A 19,843-nucleotide genomic window follows, 5' to 3' on the forward strand; every position below is an offset into this window, starting at 1 on the left:
TAAGTTTATAACTAAGCTAAGGTCAACTGGTATGGTTATATCGTTTGTGGTGTTGTAGCATTGGTATGGTTATGTCATTTGTGAGATGTTGATGGATTGATGGATAATGATGGATTGATGGATATGAATGATACTACTATGGTTGGTATGGTTATATCATTTGTGAGATGTTGATGGATTGATGGATAATGATGGATTGATGGATATGAATGATACTACTATTATCAAGAAAAATCTGGCAAAAGAAAATGAATATTATGATCAAGAATAATTATAGTTTTACTGTGTATTAATTCATATTTTATTTTATTTTTATGTATCAATGTTTAAGTATTTGTTGAGGCAGTAGTAGTCTCGAAAGGTTTAATATTAATGTTTTTATAACAATGCATCTCTAATGACATGTTTTTAAATCAATGCATTCTGATGGTTATATGTTAATCAGTGTTTTTATTTATCATGCATTTATAATAACTATGTTAATCAATGCATTTCCAATGTTTATATGTTAATCAATGCATTATATGTTAATCAATGCATTTTTCAATGATTATATGTTAATCAATGTTTTTTTTTAAAAAAATATAAAAAAAGAGAAAAAAAAACATAAAAGAGTTCTAAGGAACCAAAAAAAAAGAAAAAAAAATGTATATGAAATGTTTAAAGATCTGGAAATAAAATTAAAAAAAAAAAATAAAAATTATGGCAGGTGTCATACCAGATCAATTATTATCTATTTAATAAGCATTCAATGCTATTTATAATATATTTGATAATTAACATGTAATAAACATATTGTTATATTCAATCTGTAATGTTACAGTTTCGAAATTTATGTTCATGTTAAAGCCGGGGAGAAATGTGATGTATAGTCCCTTTCTTCCTGTCTTGAGAGCATTATATGTATTTTGTATATTAGTTGTCAGTTCTTGTGTCAACCGTTTCGGAGCAAGACTTTGCTCTGCAACTCGGCACGAACCTAAAAGTGAATACTTGCTGTTATATTTAATATTATTATTGTATGTTTAACTTGTCTTGAATTAATACACTTTATTAGAATATTTAGCTGTTTATTCTTGCTATTACTACACGTCACCCTCTCCATCCTCACAAATATCTTTTTTAATAAATATGAATGTGGGGAGCGTAAGCTTCGATCATCACACTATTTTGGGTCTTTTCCAGGGGGGCAAAATGAAATAAAATGGAAATTGTCTAGAAAATGGTTTATTTATTTAGTAAATGTAAGCAATGTTGATCTTTCATGTTTCAATATTCAATAACATAATTCAGAGATATATCAACTGTTTTAAAAAGTGCCCACCATAAAAAAATCATTATTGTGACAAAAAGATTTTTTTTTTCTGCATATAAGTAGGAAAGTTGGATTTTGTTGGTAACGTATTTTTAGTATCAAAGCTAATCCATAATTCACTTTTTCTGTACGGAAGCCCGACGGAAATTTAATTTTTTCGGCTGCTTTTTTGATTTTATTTGACATCCCTCATCAAAAAGCATCAAGTATACAACTTATTTAATTCGTCAGAGTGTCGGTCATGCTACAAAATGAGAGTAATAAACCCCCAATTTTTTTTTTGCGGTGGGGGGAGTGAATTGGCCGACAATCTTGTACTTTTTACAAAAAGCCCGTAAAGGCTAAGGGCACAACCGTCTTGAAACAAAATTATAAATACAATTTTGTAAAAAGCGTAAATACAGAATGCAGTATATTTGTATTTTCTACATTACAATATAATGCAGTATATACAACATTTTAATACTTACATAAGTTTAATGATTACATTTTAAAGATAATTTTATGTTATTTTTAAGAAGGGTTTCAAAATAATCTATGAGTCGTAATTTTTATCTAAAGAAGCTGAATGTAAGTTTATTTAAGTTTGTATGTCCATTGATATCTTATAATTGTCTAATTTCACTTACATTCTTAAAATATCTAAGAAACGTTGTACATATTTGCCCTGCTAAGGTTTTAGGCTATTTTCTAAATATTATTTGCATTAAAATAACATTGAAATATTGCACAGAATCTGACGGATGGGTTGGGGATGAAGAAATCCAATATTTAACAAGATTTGGATACCTGGCACAATTAGGCAATGCTCAAGTCTCCGGTGACCAACTCAGCCAAGCTTTAAGGTATGTTTTTTTTCATAGCAGCTACGGATTAGACTAATTTCCGCTGGACACAAACCGGTTTAAAACCGTGAAGAACGAAAGCTTATGGATCCTCTCTCTATGACCAATACTCTCCTAAGTCACTTTCCTGTGCAGAAATGAAGCTAATTCGGAGCCAAACTGAAAAATATCTATAATACAAAGTAGAACGATGTCTGTCCGTCTGTCTGTCTAAAGCTTAAGATCTCAGTAACCACTGAACCGATTAGGCTCTACTCTTCAGGGAATATAGCTACTGGTCCTGTGATGGTTTTAAGTTTAAACATCATGGGGCAAAGCCCCTAGAGGCTAGGGGGAGAAACCACTAGTATAATATATTGTAGTTTTCAAAAACTACCTTTGATAATGGACGATAAATTGACGTACACCCCCAATGACTGTGAATACAATTACCTTTTTTTTAGATTGTAATTATTTTTAAAAGTTGAATCAACAAATCTAGATTTGATAAAAACACCCATTATTTTAAGCCAACGAATGAGAGAGTGTGTTTTTAATATCTATAAGGTACCATAATAGTTTAAACAATGTTCCCCTCTTCCCTGATAATACTATTTATTGATGTTAAGCAAAGACACAGACAGCCAGTTTATTGCAACATATTTGCAGATGGTTCTAGTCTACCAAAAAACAATTAATACTTTTGTTACACAAAATAGTAACTTTAATGTAAGTTTTAAATTTTGTGAACTATTAAACATTTTTTAACATTAAACAGATTATTTATTCTTTACATATTGAAATAAGGTGAAATTAGAATCTCATGTTTCAAGGGCAAAAGATCACAATTTCCCTTCTTGTTCAAGTATAGCATTCTAATGCCCATCCATACACAACAGGAATTATAAAAAAAGATTGTTAAGGGTGGAAGGTGATTGTTAATTACCCCCTCCAATGTAAATTTTATCCCCGAGTTAACAAAAATTCGGACGCATCAAGTGCAATTTCACCTGCCCTCATCCTTTTTAGATTTTTTACCACCCCCAAAAAAAGCTTGTTTGTGTTTAAGTCTTTGACAGGTTAGGTAAAGATATATATTGTTGTAAATTTTTACCTCTGATATTATTGGCTTTATTTATCTTTAACTTATTTTCAGATTTATATAGTATTACATTTTACTTATTAGACATTGACCACAAATTAATGACAAAAACTTCAAGTATAAATATTAATAAAGTATTTTTAAAATGGAAAAGAATAATATAATTGTAGAGATGCTATGCATCTTGAAAATGTTTAAACAGTAAACGTCAAACATTCTGTCTAAATTTTGAATTTTATATGTTTATACAAGAATAGTGTTTTCACACATAAATAAATTATTAATAGTTTTCTTTTTTTCTTTGCCTGAATATTTTGAAAGTATTTTCATATGTTGATCTATTCATTTTATTGTATAAAGTACGTCCAAGGAGAGGGGTGGCCGTGGAGTAAAACGTTTACCCAACCCATTCAAAAAATTTCTGGAAATAAAGTAGATAGGCATCATCCAAAATATACAATATATTTTATTTGAAAAATAGAAATGCATAACTTTTTATTAAAACCAATCTTGTTTGATCATAATTTATATTATGCTATACTAGTAGAAATTATTTAAATACACCTTTTGAATCATTATTTTCGGTCTATTAAACAGTTTAGCAGATAAAATGATAAGATATGCATTTTCTTATCTATTTAACGTTTCTCTTGATAGCATAATACACTTATTTTAATCATATCTAGGTAATTTTAATCTCCTTTAAAAGTTATTTAAGTGTAAATTATGTTTATATTAGGAAATACTGTTTATCTTATACTATTATGTCTGGAACAGTATAAATTGCGTTTCTTTAAAAAAAAGAGTCGGTTTATTCAAATTGTCAGCTTTCCGCGGATATTAAAATGAAAAATTATGAAATTAATAATTGTGATTTTCTTTTTGTTATTCGTAGAAATTTGTCTATAATACGATACAATATATGATTTTTCATTACATTATCAGACTTTAATCGGTTTTAATTTGGATGATACAAGATTATCTGTACTTATGTTCGTCTAGTTAATGATATCCAATAGAAAGGTAAAAACATCCCTGAATCCATGATTAAAACACAAGTTCATATTTTACCATTTAGTATTTTTATGTGGCATTATAGGAACATCTTTTTCTGAAAGGCCATTTGAAACAACTTGCAAAAAACGGAACATGGGTAAAACTCAGGTATAGGCAAATGGTAGATAAATTTGGCCTCATCAGTGTTAAGCACATGGGTTTGCTAAGGGGGTGGCCCCCTTAATGAGTTGTAATGAGTTGCAGCTCTTTTAGGGTTCCCCCGACTCTAACTATAAATGTCGCACAACTGACATGACTGAATTTTAACGCCGTTGGTGATGCTGCGGTGTTGGGCCGAGATTTGAACCCATCACCTACCCGACAACAAGCAGATGGGCGACGTTTTATGCCACAGTGCCTTTTTTTAAAAGTCAGACATCCATGAGGATTTAAGGAGTAGCTTTGCTTTTACAATCAGAGCTGGCTCAAAAGATCAATTTTGTTTATAGTAAAAGATTTGTATATTTTTGCAATTTCGCAGTAAAATTTGCAAATATTTACATTTAAAATCTCATTTTCTTTTCAAATTTAGTTTAAACCCCTGTCAAAATTTGTGTTGGTATTATGACATTGTAAGTATGAAGTCATCATATGGACATTAGAATATCGATAAGCGTATATTATGTTATGTATTCGACATAAACAACTGAAATCTTATATCTTATATATATATATATATGTATATATATCTTATATCTTAAATCTACTAAACAGTAAAGCTTGTTTAAGCAAAATCAGCCAGTAATGTTTTTTTTACACTTTTTATAATTTTTACCACAGGGTTAAATTAACCAGGGAAAGGGGTTCGTTTGCATGCTAAAAAAATGTTTCTGTGTTGATAGGTTATAATCTAACTGTACTTTGCTGATACAGAATTTAATATCAGCACTTTATCTAACTTTCGATAGCGCAGCTATTCTTCAAGGCTCTTTTCACTTACTTGTATATATCATTTTGCTTTTTGTACATATAAAGTTTTTCCGTCCATCAAACCGTAAAGATTAAATCTTAAAATTAATTTAGGCATGTTAGAATTGTCCTATCAATTTTTTGTATGGATATTACTGTAATAGTTAGGAGGATAATGATTCTATAATTGTTACCAGAAAGTCCTAAAATTGAGACAATATGAAGTTATAACACACAAAGATAGTATAAAAAGTTAATACAAGAAATAAAATAAATTGAATTTTAGTTTTGCCAAACATTTCAATGAAATTTTGTCGTCCATGTTTAGCTAGAAGTATTATTGGGTTAAATTCAATATTATTACTTAGAAACTACTATAAAAAATTCTTAAAAATTATCTTGAATATTATTAAGCATCAGCCAAAAAGGCGATGATTTAAAAATTTATACTTAATCTTAAACTAATTTCACTTTTTTCCTTTTCTCTATTTCCACTGAAAAATAAATACATTTGTTCGCACCTACCTTTATTTTCGTATCCACGATCAACTTTCTATAAAACCATACATAATGAATATATTTTAGATTTTATTATTTAGTTTTACATTGACATCTGAAGAGAGCAAACATGCTTGAAACAAATTTTTAATCTACAATTCATATTTTGTTTATGAGTTAACCACTTACATTGAATTTTATACTCTGACTCTTTCTCACTCTCTTCTACATCCCTCTTTATTTCCGAAAAATATTTTTTTTATCAAAATATTATTTTTCACTTTTTATTTTTGACGGTTAAAGGTCAATTTCTTAAAAATGTTTATGTCAAAACAGCCTAAAATGTGTGTAAATTTTATGCAATTACTTCCGCTTATTTTCACTTTATAAATCCGCATCAAGTTTTGCAATAATGACAAGACAATGGAAGATAAATTGATTTCATCTTCCCCCACCAATCACTCAAAATTATAGGCGGAAACGCTTGGACCCTTTTATTATGAATAGCCTCATCATGTATTTCAGCATTTTTTTCTGCTTTGCAGTTCTGCTGTTTTGCTAATTTGACACATGTGCAGAAGTGAATGCACACCCGTGTAAATAATATCGTGCAAAATAAATTTTGCACATCAATAAAATAATTTGGCACATTCATTCAGTGCTTTTAGCGGCGAAGCTACGCTGCAAGTCAGCTGTGAAGGTCAGTTTGTATAAAGGTAATTCTTGCATACACTTGGAGAGGTAGCGTGGTCTTTTTCTAAATTGAATAATTTGTATGTATTATTAAATGGATTTTTTACTTTTCTAATTATTTCTCAACTTCACTTTCTTGTTACTAATTTGTTTTTAATTTTATCTGGTTTTAGTAACCTGATTAAAACTATTTTTTCTTCAGGTACCCTATCCCTTTTTCTGATGAACAATCAGAAATAAAAAAAATAATAAACACTTCTACGAAAATTTTGTGTTTATTGGTAAATTTGAATTAAATTGGTGGAAATTATTTACAGATGTTCTTGATAGTTTTATCTTTTTGTGTTACTTTTTAAAAAGGCAGTTAAAAAATGGGGGGGGGGGTGAGGTTGATCTACCACTAAATATTAGTTAAAACGTTTTTTAAAAAGAAGCTTCACTGTAAAGAAGATCCATATCGGTTGATGAGAACTTTCGGTTTAAGCGTTCAATTTGTATCGGGAAATAATTATTTAAAATATATTATAATGTCAATCATCAATATTGATTGAAGTACAATTTTAGTATATGCGTTTAATTAAACAAAGCCATAATTTACATCATTAGGAACAAAAATAATGTATATTAAAGGCACATTATGTTTGGAATGGCAAAAAAAGCTTCATAGCTGAAAAACCTTTTTAATATAGGAGAAAAAATTTTGGTTTCAAGAAACATACATGCATACGGCTATTACTCATAATTTTAAATTTTTGATACCATCATTCTAAGAACTCATTTTATGGTATATCCAAATGAATAATTTTCAAAATATTTTGCACTAAAACACCAGTACACCCCCCCCTTCCCCTGCCAGGTATATTAGGGGATAAGAAAATGTACGACAAAAGGATTTTCATCCATTTGATTACCAATTCTAAAGATTAAAATAGTTGATTGAAAAGTTTTGATACTGATAGTTTAAACTAACCACTTAAGATTTGATAAAAGTATCCAAAGTTTTTAACACAACCAACGACAATGCGTGTTTTCAAACTTTAGGTTACATTAGGTACCACTATAATTTACAGAGTCCACTGTCCCCTTCCACCCTAATAGTACCCCACTCTAGCTATTTTACTGGCGGCTTCGCCCCTAGCCTCTATAGGCTTTGCCCCAAGAGGTAATTAAAAAAAAATTGAAATTTTTTATCTGGTGCTGCTAATTTTATGTGAAGTTTTTTCCCCAGAAAACTATTTTTTTGGGGTTGATGGAATTGAAGATTTTACTCATCCTTTTGTTTTTTTTTCAGAAACCTGCAAAGATTTGCTGGAATGACAGAGACAGGTCAACTGGACTCACAAACTAGGAACCTATTAACAAAACCCAGGTAACATATGCAATGCGATCGGGATAAGGAAAATCCCCACCCCCGCCCCCTTCAAAGTTTCTTTTTGTCTCAATTTTTGTGTTTAAATGATAGAAGGCTATAATGAACTGAGTTTTTAATAATTACAACGTAATGGCACTTTATTTTTGATTATCACCAACCTGGCGGCCACAGGATGCCAGCAATAGGGCTATTCTAACATTGGCTAAATTAAGCTACAAGTATATTATTGTGAAAAAAACGTATAAAAGTTCTTTAAGTGTGTAATAATTTTTGTTAATTTAGAAATACCTATTATTAATCCAATTTAAGGTGTGTCGCTCATTCATTAAAAATCTACATGGTTCAGAAACAAAAGTTATATCCCTATACAAAAATAACTGGATATGTGCCTGTCTTTACCGAATGATCTCTCTAATCACTGAACCAAATGGCTCTCCTTTAATGTGTAGCTTCTCAGCTTGTACCAATAACGAAATTAATTCGGAAAAAAATTACGAAACCTATACGTGTTTTTCCAGCTGTCGTTGGGGGGCAACACATCGTAAAATTGACGACCTCTCCATTTGCCCCCCAAATATTATTTTAGATTTTTTTCGCTTGTTGGTTATACCTTATACCTGGTACCTTCTATAGAAAAAAAACTCAACTTTTTTCTTTTTAAAACTAAAACTTAAAGTTTTTTTTTTGGGGGGGGGGGGGAGACGGTATATCAATATCTGTTTCATTGGCTCCTTCAGGCCGAAAGCCCAGGCCAATAAAACGAGGATTTTTTCCTATGATCAATCATTTTACTATCCGATGGGAAAATGATATGTATATGATTCAGTATGGCCAAAAACTGGTTCTAATCTTGCTGAAATTAATCGGATTGAAAGCCATACTGGATAGATAATACTTACTCTAGATGTGGTGTACATGATGTATCTACAGGGTTCAGAAACAAAAGACATACCTCTTTACAGGGTGAGTCAATTCTTTTGTCATTTTGAATTCATAATTTTGTCCTAACTATATACACAGCTTCATATTGAGGTTTTAGGGGCTAGAGGGGACAAATTATACTGGTACCAAAAGATTTATAAACACAACTTTCTCATTGGAATTGTCTTAAAAACTATGGGCACTTATAACAAATCTTAATTGGTTAAAAATTTTCAAAAATAATTTTTCAGAGATAATTGGGGATGTACATCAATTTATCGTTCATTATACCTATATTTCTGGCTATTAAAATAATATTTTAATGGCTAAGTTTTTAAAAGCGAAGCTTATCTATAATTAGGGTCGGTCCGTCCGTCCGTACGTCCGTCACAAACGGATAGCTTTTTTAGTTAATTTAGGCATGTTAGAATTGCCCTATCGATTTCAAACTTTGCATGGTGATTCCTTTAGTAGTTAGGTACGATTTAGAAAGCGTAGCAACTCTATAATCATTACAAAAATGTCCGTACGTTCATTTTAAACATGTTGATTTTTTTTACTTATATAACAACAAATTTTTTTGTGATCTAATAATCCGATTGATCTGATTTTTGGTATGTTTATTCCTGGGACAACAAACTATAATATCTCAAGTGAAGCAACTCTATAATTAAGTCCTAAAAATGTAAGTATGTCCATAAACATTATCCTGTATCAAGCAGTTTTTCAACAAATTTACACTTACAATTTTGCTTCAACTCTTATACATTTATATTCTGATTATTCAGTTCTGACATTATATAAGTTTTAATGTTCGTTTGTCCTAGAGTTTCAGTGCTTTGCTTTTATGGATGTTGTTATCCTTGTTAAATTACATTTTCTGATTGGTTGTCTTTGGCTACTTTTATCAAATTGGTCGGATCAAACCTAGAAGTGTTTAAATATTTAAACAAATAATTTTAATCTACAGAAGCAGTAATATTATTTAAAATACTTGGGGATGTACATTGATTTATTATTAGATAATATTATTTGACCATCTTATAAGAATAGTATTTTATTTAGTTTTTTAAAAATATGCTTTTTTAAAGGTGAGAAATGGCATAGAACAAACTTGTCATGGTCCTTAATGGATACATCCAAACTTCCTTACCAGGTAAAAACGTCTTTTATCAGCAAAGCTTCTCTTCACATCCGCGCATAGGTCTTTTTGTATTTATTTACACAATTTGTTACACTTTACAAGACCTAAATATTAGTCAATGAAAACTTAAATATATAAAAAAAAGATTTTACTAGTTAGCATGAATAGTCACCTTGTCGTTAAAGATTCAAAACCTTTGCGAAATAAAACTTATTTCTTAAGATTTGAGAAAATAAAAGAAATTGTATTTCAGAAAGTTTTTTTTTACAGAGAAGCTATTTACTACGGGAGCTGCACCATGCATTGACAGTTTGGGAGGTGGATTCAACACTAAAATTTTCTTTTCTTGGAGATAGCGAAGACGCAGATATCAGGCAAGTAAAATTATTTATATCCTTTAATTGCAGATCTTTGGTCCCTTGTTGTGTCTTATTTAATGTAAGACTAATGTTTTTACCAAAGGTTCTATAATATAGCAATCTATAATACAAAGTAGAACGATGTCTGTCTGTGTGTTTGTGTGTTTTTGTGTGTGTGTGTTTGTGTGTTTGTCTGTTTGTTTGTAACGAAGGATCTCGCTAACCGCTGGGGTTCTCCTTAACAGGGTAGCTTCTCATAGGTCCCGGGAAGGTTTAAAACTATTTCTGGGGAGGGTACCACAACCATATAGTCGACTTATATCAATAATTTCATTTTAATATTTGCATGTCGATAATTTGCCAAAATTAAGCACTTTTATTTAATGCCATATAGAAGAAATAAACAATTGAATTTGGACGTTAAAAAGTTTTTTTAGGGATAAAGTTAATTAGTATTTGAAAAAAAAAATATTTTTCAGAATTTCTTTCCATCGCGGCGCTCACGACGACGGTTATCCATTCGACGGAGTCGGTATAGTCCTAGCCCACGCCTTTTTCCCGGGCGGCGGGCGCGGCGGGGATGCCCACTTTGACGCTGACGAACGGTGGTCCATGACGTCGGGTCAGGTGCGGGAGGACGAGACCAGTTTGTATGCAGTGGCGCTACATGAGTTTGGACACTCGTTAGGTAATCATCTTAATTACGTACCTCCTCGGGGCGATAAAGGCGGGAAAATAGATTAAAACCAACCAAAGGTTTAAATTTAGAAATATCACTGCCTAAAACCATCACAGGGATTCCCTAAAATACTTAGCTTAACTAGTCATGTAGCATCTAGGGCCTCTTTATTCGGAGGAATGGGCCAGAAAAACATCACAATCACAGGGCTCGTTATGCATCTTAACAGAAAGACAAACAAAAACCTCACTACTTTTCTGATCTAACAACTGTGTCCCGAGAGGCCTCTGGGGACACTTTCATTCATTAAACTGCCACTAGAGGCTTCTAGAGGCGAAGTCATTCGTTATTTATATAACTCATATTTCAGGATTGAGCCACAGTAACGTACAGGAATCAATAATGTTTCCCTGGTACGGACATACAGAGCCTATATACCAGCTACCCAGACCTGACAGACAGGCCATTCAAGTTTTGTATGGTCACATACATGATTCTAATAGGTACGTTTCATTTTTACCAGTTTCAATCTTTGTAGACCAATTAATTTTTGTGTGTCTGCGAAACTACTGTATGATTCCAATTGTTCTTCTGTCCGTCCGTATGTCAGTAACGCGAGTTGCTACGCTGTTGTATAGATTTCCACGACCAATGAACATCTAATGTATGTATTACACACAAATTTTATTCTATGTTATTATAAATATTTATTATTTTTCCAAATATTGGTTTCTTAACAGTATTTGCAAATGTGCTAAATTAATCTATCATTCATTGGTCTATTCTCACATTTAAATTGAAAAATAAAGGAATCAAACTAAATTTCCTGATAAAAGACAATAAAGCTTCTATTCCAAAATGATTTTGATATAAATTAGACATTAACATGCAATCTAAATAGTTCCAAGTATACAATGACGAATATGTGCAATAATGGCGAAGCTTTAGTTTAAACATCTAGATCAACTCTCAAGTAGAATTAGTCAAGTTTTAAAGTCTTTATATGATCCTTATTATTATAGTCTTGAAAAAGTTTTTAAATTGTAAAATGTTAATTTCCATGAGGCTTACACGCGTCTGAAGCGCTGCTGCAGAGCCCTCGTTTTAAGTAACAATAAAATATGATTTTAGCAGAGAAGAGTATGAATATAAACCAACATCAGTCACAAGAACTCCTTACACATCCACAGTAAGTTATTTATAGAGTAGCTGCTCTTTAAACTAACCCTGTATGCTTAGTAGACCGACTCAAAATGTAAAAAATTTAAGCGCGCAATTCTAACCCATTTCTTTTATGATATAATGACTATTGATAGCAAAAAAGTGTTCTGTTAGCTTTTTTCAGCAATATGTCAATTTTGATTTTCATAAAAAAGGAGAAGGGTCTCCCCTGGGGAGAATTTTTTTCTTTCGAAAGAATGGCTTTATATACCTTCCTGAATTCGTCTTGAAGAGTACATTTAGGATCAAAAAACGATTTTTTAAAACATTGACCCAAGCAAAAGTTATCCTCAAATAACTGTCAAAATCAGATGATTTTGCTAAAATAGCCAAAATTGACAGTATTTTGAAGATAACTTTTGCTAGGGTCAATGTTTGTAAAAATCGTTTTTTGATCCTCAATGTACTCTTCAAGACGAATTCAGGAAGGTATATAAAGCAAATGAAAAACTAAAACTTTGAATATACTATAAACTTCAAATCAAATGAGCCAAAATCTACCAAAATTTTGATTTTATAATGCTTTGCTTATTTTATATGTAATTCTAGGCTAGAAATAGAATAACTACGGAACCAATAACAGAGAGTGCCCCGACAACAACAGAGCTGCCACCTGGCGGTAAATGTGGAACTAATCTGGACGCGGTGGCTGTTATACGCAATGAGATGTGGATCTTCAAGGGGAAATATTTCTGGCGCCGTAAAGGCGATAGTCAGCTGAAAAGGTTTGTTTCATGTCAGCTTGACTTAAGCAATGTATTTGACCATAATCTATTTTACCCGACAATTTCAAATATACGTGTTTATTTTTTAAAAGGTTCCTAAAATATTTTAGCCAACGATTAAAATAACCTATTTAAAAAACTTTTGGATCATGGAAAGAAAACGAAGTAGCGGGTTTCGTCGTATTTTCACAGTAGCTTTTGATAGGTCAAGTAAATGTTAATGATTGCCCCTTAGGTCTAGGAAATTGGTCCCACAGGGGCTAAAATAAGAGAAAAGCTACTGTGAAAATACGACAAATCCGGCTACTTAGTTTTCCTTCCATGATCCAAACTTTCTACTACAATTGAAATTTACAGTCCAATTTTCCCTCCCTTTCTAGGACAGGTGAATACTGGAAATATATTACATCAGCTTGACTTTAGTAAAACATATGATGTACTTGCTTTTTGTGTATTTCAGTAACGCATCAGAAGAAAAATAAGGACAATTAATTAGATTAAAGTTTTAAATTATTTCTACGATAAATTTATATTGCTTTTGTATAAATAACAAAAGTCAGTTTTAATCACTTTCTTGTTTATAAAAATCTAACTCATCTTTTCCGTTTTTCAGCATTTTTATAAACTTTTGTAAGCTAAAAGTTATAGTAATATCTAAATATATCATTCGTTCTCAGAGTTGAAGAATTGTCTTTTTCTTTAGATATTTAAAAACATAACATAAGAAGATATGTTTTTCATCAAATGACACAACTAAATAAAAACAAATCTTGATTCTAAAAATATTAATTACCAAATAACATTTCTAGAGCAATCACCAAGACAAACTTTTTTTTTATTGAACTTTAGTTATTAATAAATCAAAGAATATAATTTATTCAGCCCTGAACCCGTGGAGATTGCATCCTTCTGGTACGGGCTGCCCCGTGACATCCCTCGGGTGGACGCCGTCTACGAGATGGACAACCATCAGATCCTGTTCTTTGTGGGACCTCGCTATTATATTATGTTCGGGAATAGTCATCTTATTGCGGGACCACTTCCCCTGACAGTAAGTTATCGGGCTAAATTCTTTGAGTCCTCTTAGGAAAGCCTTGGAATTAGGGTTTCGCATGTTTCTTCAGTAATAAGACATTGGTCGATAAATTGATGAAACATCCCCAAGGATGATAAACAAAATAGCCCCTTCTTAAAATTGCTGATTGAAAAGTTTGGACAATATTAATTTGAAATCAGACAATAAAATTTTTTTTTGATTCAACGAAGAAGATAACGTGGTTATAAAACTTTAGGTACCCGCATGATTTTCAGTCCAATGTCCTCCCCCTCCCCGGGGTTCCCTAATTGCCTTACATTGATCTTCCTTTATATTTATGTAAGAATTCTTCACTCCTAGGCAAGCCTTTGAACTTCCTAAAGAATTTGGCTTTTTAATAGTGAAGTAATTTATTAGTCTTAAATATTGTCTGTTGATCGGTAATGCATTTGTGAGTGACCCCTGTCAAAAACTTGTGTGGTCAGTAATTACCGCTTTTATCAAATCTATATTGGCAACGTTAATATTTTTAAATTTAAAAAAGAACTGACATGTGAATATTATGGAAGATGATAAAGTCCCTCCACAGATCATGACGTCATAATATGTGGAGGGACTTTTATCATCTTCATATTACGTCAGCCATGATCATTTATATGAAACCACATAGTCGACATGAACATTTGAATTTGCACATCGACTGGATACTAACTGTACTATATAATATAGCCTCACTAAGTCACTAAGCCTCACTAAGATTTATCAATTTAAATTGCTTTAATGAAAATGAATAAAAACAATATTTAGAATCTTGGTCTACCATCTAGCTTGGACCACATAGACGGAGCAATGATTTGGGGATACAATAGGAAAACTTATTTATTTTCAGGTTATTTTATTCAAGTTTGTAGCGTGGCTACTTTATAACTAGTTCATGTCCAATTGTCCATTGTCTGGTATCTGAACAATTGAACTTTCAAAAGGTATCACTTATTCGTCAGTTCTTTCACCAATTAGGAGGGGAGGGATCATCATTTTAGCCAGCTAAAAGTTTCACTTTGTTAGAGTACATGATAATCCATTTAATAATAAACCCATACCAGTTGTGTTGGCCTAGGCCTAGGTCTAGATAATAGTTATTTCTCGCATCGTATTATAAACGGCTTTCCGCGGATATAGAATGTACAATTATAAGATTAAAACCATTTTTTTTAGCCCCGAGGTGCCGAAGACACTGGTTAAAAAACCTGTTTTTTTTTATAATTGTACATTTTTACATTCGTAGAAAGCTGGATATAATAGGATGCTAGACATAGTTTTTTCGTATGGATGAGAACCGGTTCCTATCCACCGGATTCGAATGAATACGATAAATCAAATTATTTAAACATGTGGGTGATTAAAACTACATCTCCTGTTGGGCTGTTGTAAGTATACTATTGAATATTTAGGCTCTGAATATTAGTCTTATTACCACAACACCCGGCGGGTGATGCTAGATTATCCACGCAACATCTCCTGGTGGGCAGGTGTAATTTATCTATTCTATTATTTAGGCTCTGAATATTGGGCGTATGACAACACAAGGCGGATGGGGCTAGATTATCCACTCAACATCTCCTGGTGGGCAGGTGTTCTTAATCTATTTAATATTTAGGCTCTGCATATTGGACGTATTACGACAACACCTGGCGGGTGTTGCTAGATTATCCACGCAACATCTCCTGGTGGGCAGGTGTAATTTATCTATTCAATATTTAGGCTCTGAATATTGGGCGTATGACGACAACACCCGGCGGGTTGAGCTAGATTACCCACGCAACATCTCCTGGTGGGCAGGTGTACCACACAATATTGATGCAGTATTTCAATACACGGATAAAAAGACATATTTCTTCAAGGTAAAATAAAGAAGTGGAGTAGTCTAGATGACAAATTCCTTAATTGGACAATAGGAATATGATGTACAAACAGTACGACTACAAAATTGGTTGGAACTTTCAATAAAAGACAGTATTTTATTATTTGTAAATAGTTTAATTTCACAGGATAAAAAATTTGTTGGGGGAAATTATATCGCCCATAAATTTGGTCGCTTTTATTATGGGATAAAATCTATGTGACTAAGAACGAAACATTCACCTACTTTCCAAGTAAATAGTGTCTAATTGATCATCTAGGGTAATAAATCTAATAATAAAACACAATATACAAGGGCTGCAAATTCTGTTGCAAAATTGATCAAATACAGGGAGATCAATAATAAAGGACATATTTAAGACTTGATTATGCAGATGGTTCATTAATAACAATGCAACAAGTTGTTGGCAATAAGTAAAATATCACTGTTTCTAAAACAAAATGGATCTGAATCTTCTTTACTTTTCAGGGAAGCAAATTTTGGGAATTTGACGACGCTCGCAAACAAGTTGTGACCTCAACTGGACAGAGTATTGCCGAATATTGGTTCCTGTGCCCTCCTAGTCATTTAGAAGTTTCTACAAACTATGGCAACTATGCTCAGTCAGATTTTCTAGTGTTTAGTGTGGCTACTTTGTTTTTAATAATCCTCATATAAAAGTAACACAGTGTATTTTTGTCTGTAAATACATCAATAACCGCTGAATGAAAATTGCCATCAGTAAAACTTCACATAGCTTAGGTTTAAAATGATAAAATGACCCTCCCGAAAGAAATTGACCTATAGGTAAGCTCTAAGCAATGGGCTTATAATTACACTTGTCCCCAAAGTTTTATAATAACGTTTTTTTGTATTCATTCGAATCCGGTGGATAGGAACCGGTTCTCATCCATACGAAAAAAACTATGTCTAGCATCGTATTATATCCAGCTTTCTACGAATATAAAAATGTACAATCATAAGATTAAACCCAGTTTTTTTAGCCCGTGCCTTCGGCACATCGGGGTTAAAAAACAAATTTTAATCTTAGAATTGTACATTCTATATCCGCGGAAAGCTGTTAATAATACGATGCTAGAAATAACTATTCCTTATTCGTTGTTTTAATAATTTGGGACTTTTTGTGATTATTTTGGTAATTATATTAATTTATCGACCAGTCTTATCCTTTTAGAACCATGGCCTCTAGGGGCTTCGCTACTAGAATTATGTTAAATGGTTAGATTTCCAATATGTAACTATCTGCTTCAACTGAAATTAATTCTGGTTTTAAAACGATTTAAGATTTTAATCCGTAATAGCAGCGCTACTAAACAAATTTTACTTCTTGCTATTCAAACAATACTATTTAATGTGATATTTGTTCATAAATGTAACAATTTTTTTAACTTGTGATATTAAAATAGATTTTATGAAATAAAGTGTTTATAGTAGCTAAGCTATTATATGTATAATTCGAATTGCCAGTACGTCGAAATTTAAATAATTAGCGGCTATTTTAGGCAGACAGCTAAATTTTTCAGGATAAAGATAAACTTCATAAATATTGTACCTAAAGATATTGTAACTATTTTATCAGTTATATTTAATCCCATTTCCTTTCATATTTTATTATTTCCACTAATGGGATATTGTCAGTGTCATCCTTTTTTAGTAGCGAAGCTACTCTACAATATGAAATGTCAGTCTGTCCGAAACGTTTTGGCTCCTACAAAAAAAAATAATAGTTTGAAACTTTTTAACATTTCCATTATTAAGGAGCATAATGAACAATAAAACATCTATCGGGTTGGACACATTTTTAGCAGGTTTTTGATATTTTCATTAATAATCTTTAAATCTACTTGTACGTATTTCATCCACGATTTTTTATGCTTCGCTACTTATGGATGTTGTCTCCCTTGTTTAATAGACTAAAAATTTAAGCACTAGGGAAATCCAGTGGAATAATAAAATAGAAAATTATTATTTCATAAATATTTATTTTATAAAAATAAAAATAACAAAATTTTACATTTGTATAATAGCTACGCTTTTTTCATCCACGTGTGTATATTTCCCTCCCCCCACCCTTGGTGGTAGAGAAAAAAATAAAGCAACTTTGTAATGAAATATATATTCCAGCTTTCAGCAGGGGTGTATTATAATCTGCACAAGATTCATTTTTTTCCCTCTCTTAGTTTTTCCCTGCAAGGAAGGAAATAAAATGGAAAAATATTTTCAAAACTCTTTATTTTATTCATATTCCCTTCCACATATTCTTTTACTTTTTTCACCAAAAAGGTGAGAAAAAATGGAAAAAAGCTTTCAGTTCTCTTATTTTTTAAATTTTTTTCCCCCAACCACATATTTTTTATTTATTTTACCCCCACCCTTTCAGCAGGGTCAAATTTGAAAATATACACCCCTGGCGTTCAGTAAAAACACTGCGTATTAAAAAATATTCAACTTTCCGATTTCATCATAGTATTGCGTTAGGGCCCTGAAGAGAACCCCCAAAAACAAACTCAAAGTACTAGTAGTAAGTAGCATTTCTGCTCAGTACTCAAAATGACTCGTGTAGATTAAATTAGACACTCTTCAGGCTGCTGGTTCACGCATCCTGGCAGAAAGCCTGAAAAATGAAAAAGATATTATTATAGAATAATAACCAAGTTTTGAATTAAAGGCTTAAATTAATCAGTTAAATTAGTTCTCATCAAGATTCAGGAGAACGAAAGTTTAAGGAATCATCATTCGAAATGTTATTACTAAATTAGTTACATAAAATATATATGTATTTGTATTGTGCAAGATCTTGTTTAAACAAGGAAAGGGGGGGGGGGGTGGAGTTAAAATATTATACCCTATTAGTACGACGCTACTAATAAAATTATTTTACCTTTATGTAATGTCTTCTGCCATCGTTAAGATCTTTCTTGACAATATTTAGGTCCCTGCAGTCGCATATCCCCTGAAAATAATAACTATGAGTAAAAGTAATAAATAATAAAAAAAATTAAGATATTTTTTACTTAATCAGTTAAATAAGTTCTCATCAAGACTCAGGAGAACGAAAGTTTAAGGAATCATCATACGAAATAAAGTTAACACTTAACCATATTTTTGGAGAAAGCCTTTTAAGTGCAAGGACAAATTGATTTACCTTTCTGTATTGGCTGGCACCTGCCATCGTTGAGTTCTTTCTTCACAATATTTAGGATACAAAAGTCATGTTTTCCCTGAAAATAATAACAATATTAGTACAAAGTAATCATTAATATAAGAACCTAGTGATTTTTGTTTTATCAGTTAAAATAGTTCTCATCAGGAGGAATCAGGAGAACGAAAGTTTAAGGAATCATCACGCCAAAATTATTAAAGGTTATTCAATAAAGCCAGCAAGAAACTGAACATTGAACTGTAAATTTCACAAAACTTCAAACAATATTTATAAAATTTTTTGAATAAATATTTAAGTTGTACTCATCAGAGATGTTTATCAATTTATCGTTCATTGTCTTATCCAAATTTAACAATGGTTTCTATTTTCAATTTACTTTTATTACAAAGAAATTACTAAAAGATGTAGGATATGCAGACTCGTTTAGTATTAAGTAAAATTATGACATACATAATTGTTCTAGTTACAGAGTAGCTACTTAATAATCTTTTATACCTTTTAAGATTATTGTATAGGCCATTGCAGGAACAGGACATCTCCAGATAGTAAAGCATTAAGGCAAAACAGGCAGTTTTAGTGTTTAGTATCCTTCAAAAGGAGACAACTGCAGCTTCCGTTCTCATAATGCAGACAGCGGCAATCTTCGGCTTGTTTCTTCTATCTCCGTATTTTACAAGTATTAAAATTGTTGGAAGATTTCCAGTTAAGATTTTAAACTCTATGCATCTTAAATAGGGCGACAATGAACTATAAAAGTTCATAATGAAGATTAAAATAAACATAACCTTTAACAGAAATTGATTTCTGAAACTTGCTAGCTTAAAAATAATAACTATTCATCTAGCTCTAGAATAACCCAAAGTTTAAGAACTTAAAAAGTGAGATATAAAAACCTTATGTAGACC

General features: G+C 31.6%; 1 protein-coding gene and 1 long non-coding RNA gene across 5 annotated transcripts in view; one reads left to right on the forward strand and one right to left on the reverse strand.

Moving 5' to 3' along the window:
* LOC145317025 (matrix metalloproteinase-2-like) overlaps positions 1–17,193 on the forward strand; it is a 41,161-nt gene extending 23,968 nt beyond the window's left edge. The window contains exons 3-15 of one of the 4 annotated variants that reach the window (XM_080157884.1): positions 2,046–2,160; positions 7,689–7,766; positions 8,674–8,732; positions 9,782–9,846; positions 10,105–10,208; positions 10,673–10,881; positions 11,243–11,375; positions 12,004–12,061; positions 12,643–12,818; positions 13,701–13,869; positions 14,662–14,743; positions 15,616–15,755; positions 16,244–17,193. In XM_080157884.1, the coding sequence (XP_080014010.1) occupies positions 2,046–2,160; positions 7,689–7,766; positions 8,674–8,732; positions 9,782–9,846; positions 10,105–10,208; positions 10,673–10,881; positions 11,243–11,375; positions 12,004–12,061; positions 12,643–12,818; positions 13,701–13,869; positions 14,662–14,743; positions 15,616–15,755; positions 16,244–16,432 (1,577 nt within the window). In that variant the 3' untranslated portion in view covers positions 16,433–17,193. Of the gene's footprint in view, positions 1–2,045; positions 2,161–7,688; positions 7,767–8,673; positions 8,733–9,781; positions 9,847–10,104; positions 10,209–10,672; positions 10,882–11,242; positions 11,376–12,003; positions 12,062–12,642; positions 12,819–13,700; positions 13,870–14,661; positions 14,744–15,305; positions 15,361–15,410; positions 15,527–15,615; positions 15,756–16,243 lie in introns of those variants that run through there. The other 3 variants (XM_080157885.1, XM_080157886.1, XM_080157887.1) reach the window with 3 other exon arrangements.
* A 553-nt stretch (positions 17,194–17,746) lies between these two features.
* On the reverse strand, positions 17,747–19,384 carry LOC145317034 (uncharacterized). Its single transcript, XR_013878846.1, has 3 exons — positions 18,921–19,384; positions 18,657–18,728; positions 17,747–18,389 (listed from the first exon to the last, which is right to left on the reverse strand). It is a non-coding gene; the product is annotated as an uncharacterized LOC145317034 (long non-coding RNA).
* Between the last annotated feature and the right edge of the window lie 459 nt (positions 19,385–19,843).

Source organism: Acartia tonsa, chromosome 4 (assembly GCF_053477335.1).
Source record: "Acartia tonsa isolate MP-2025a chromosome 4, ASM5347733v1, whole genome shotgun sequence".
Classification (NCBI taxonomy): Eukaryota; Metazoa; Arthropoda; class Copepoda; order Calanoida; family Acartiidae; genus Acartia; species Acartia tonsa.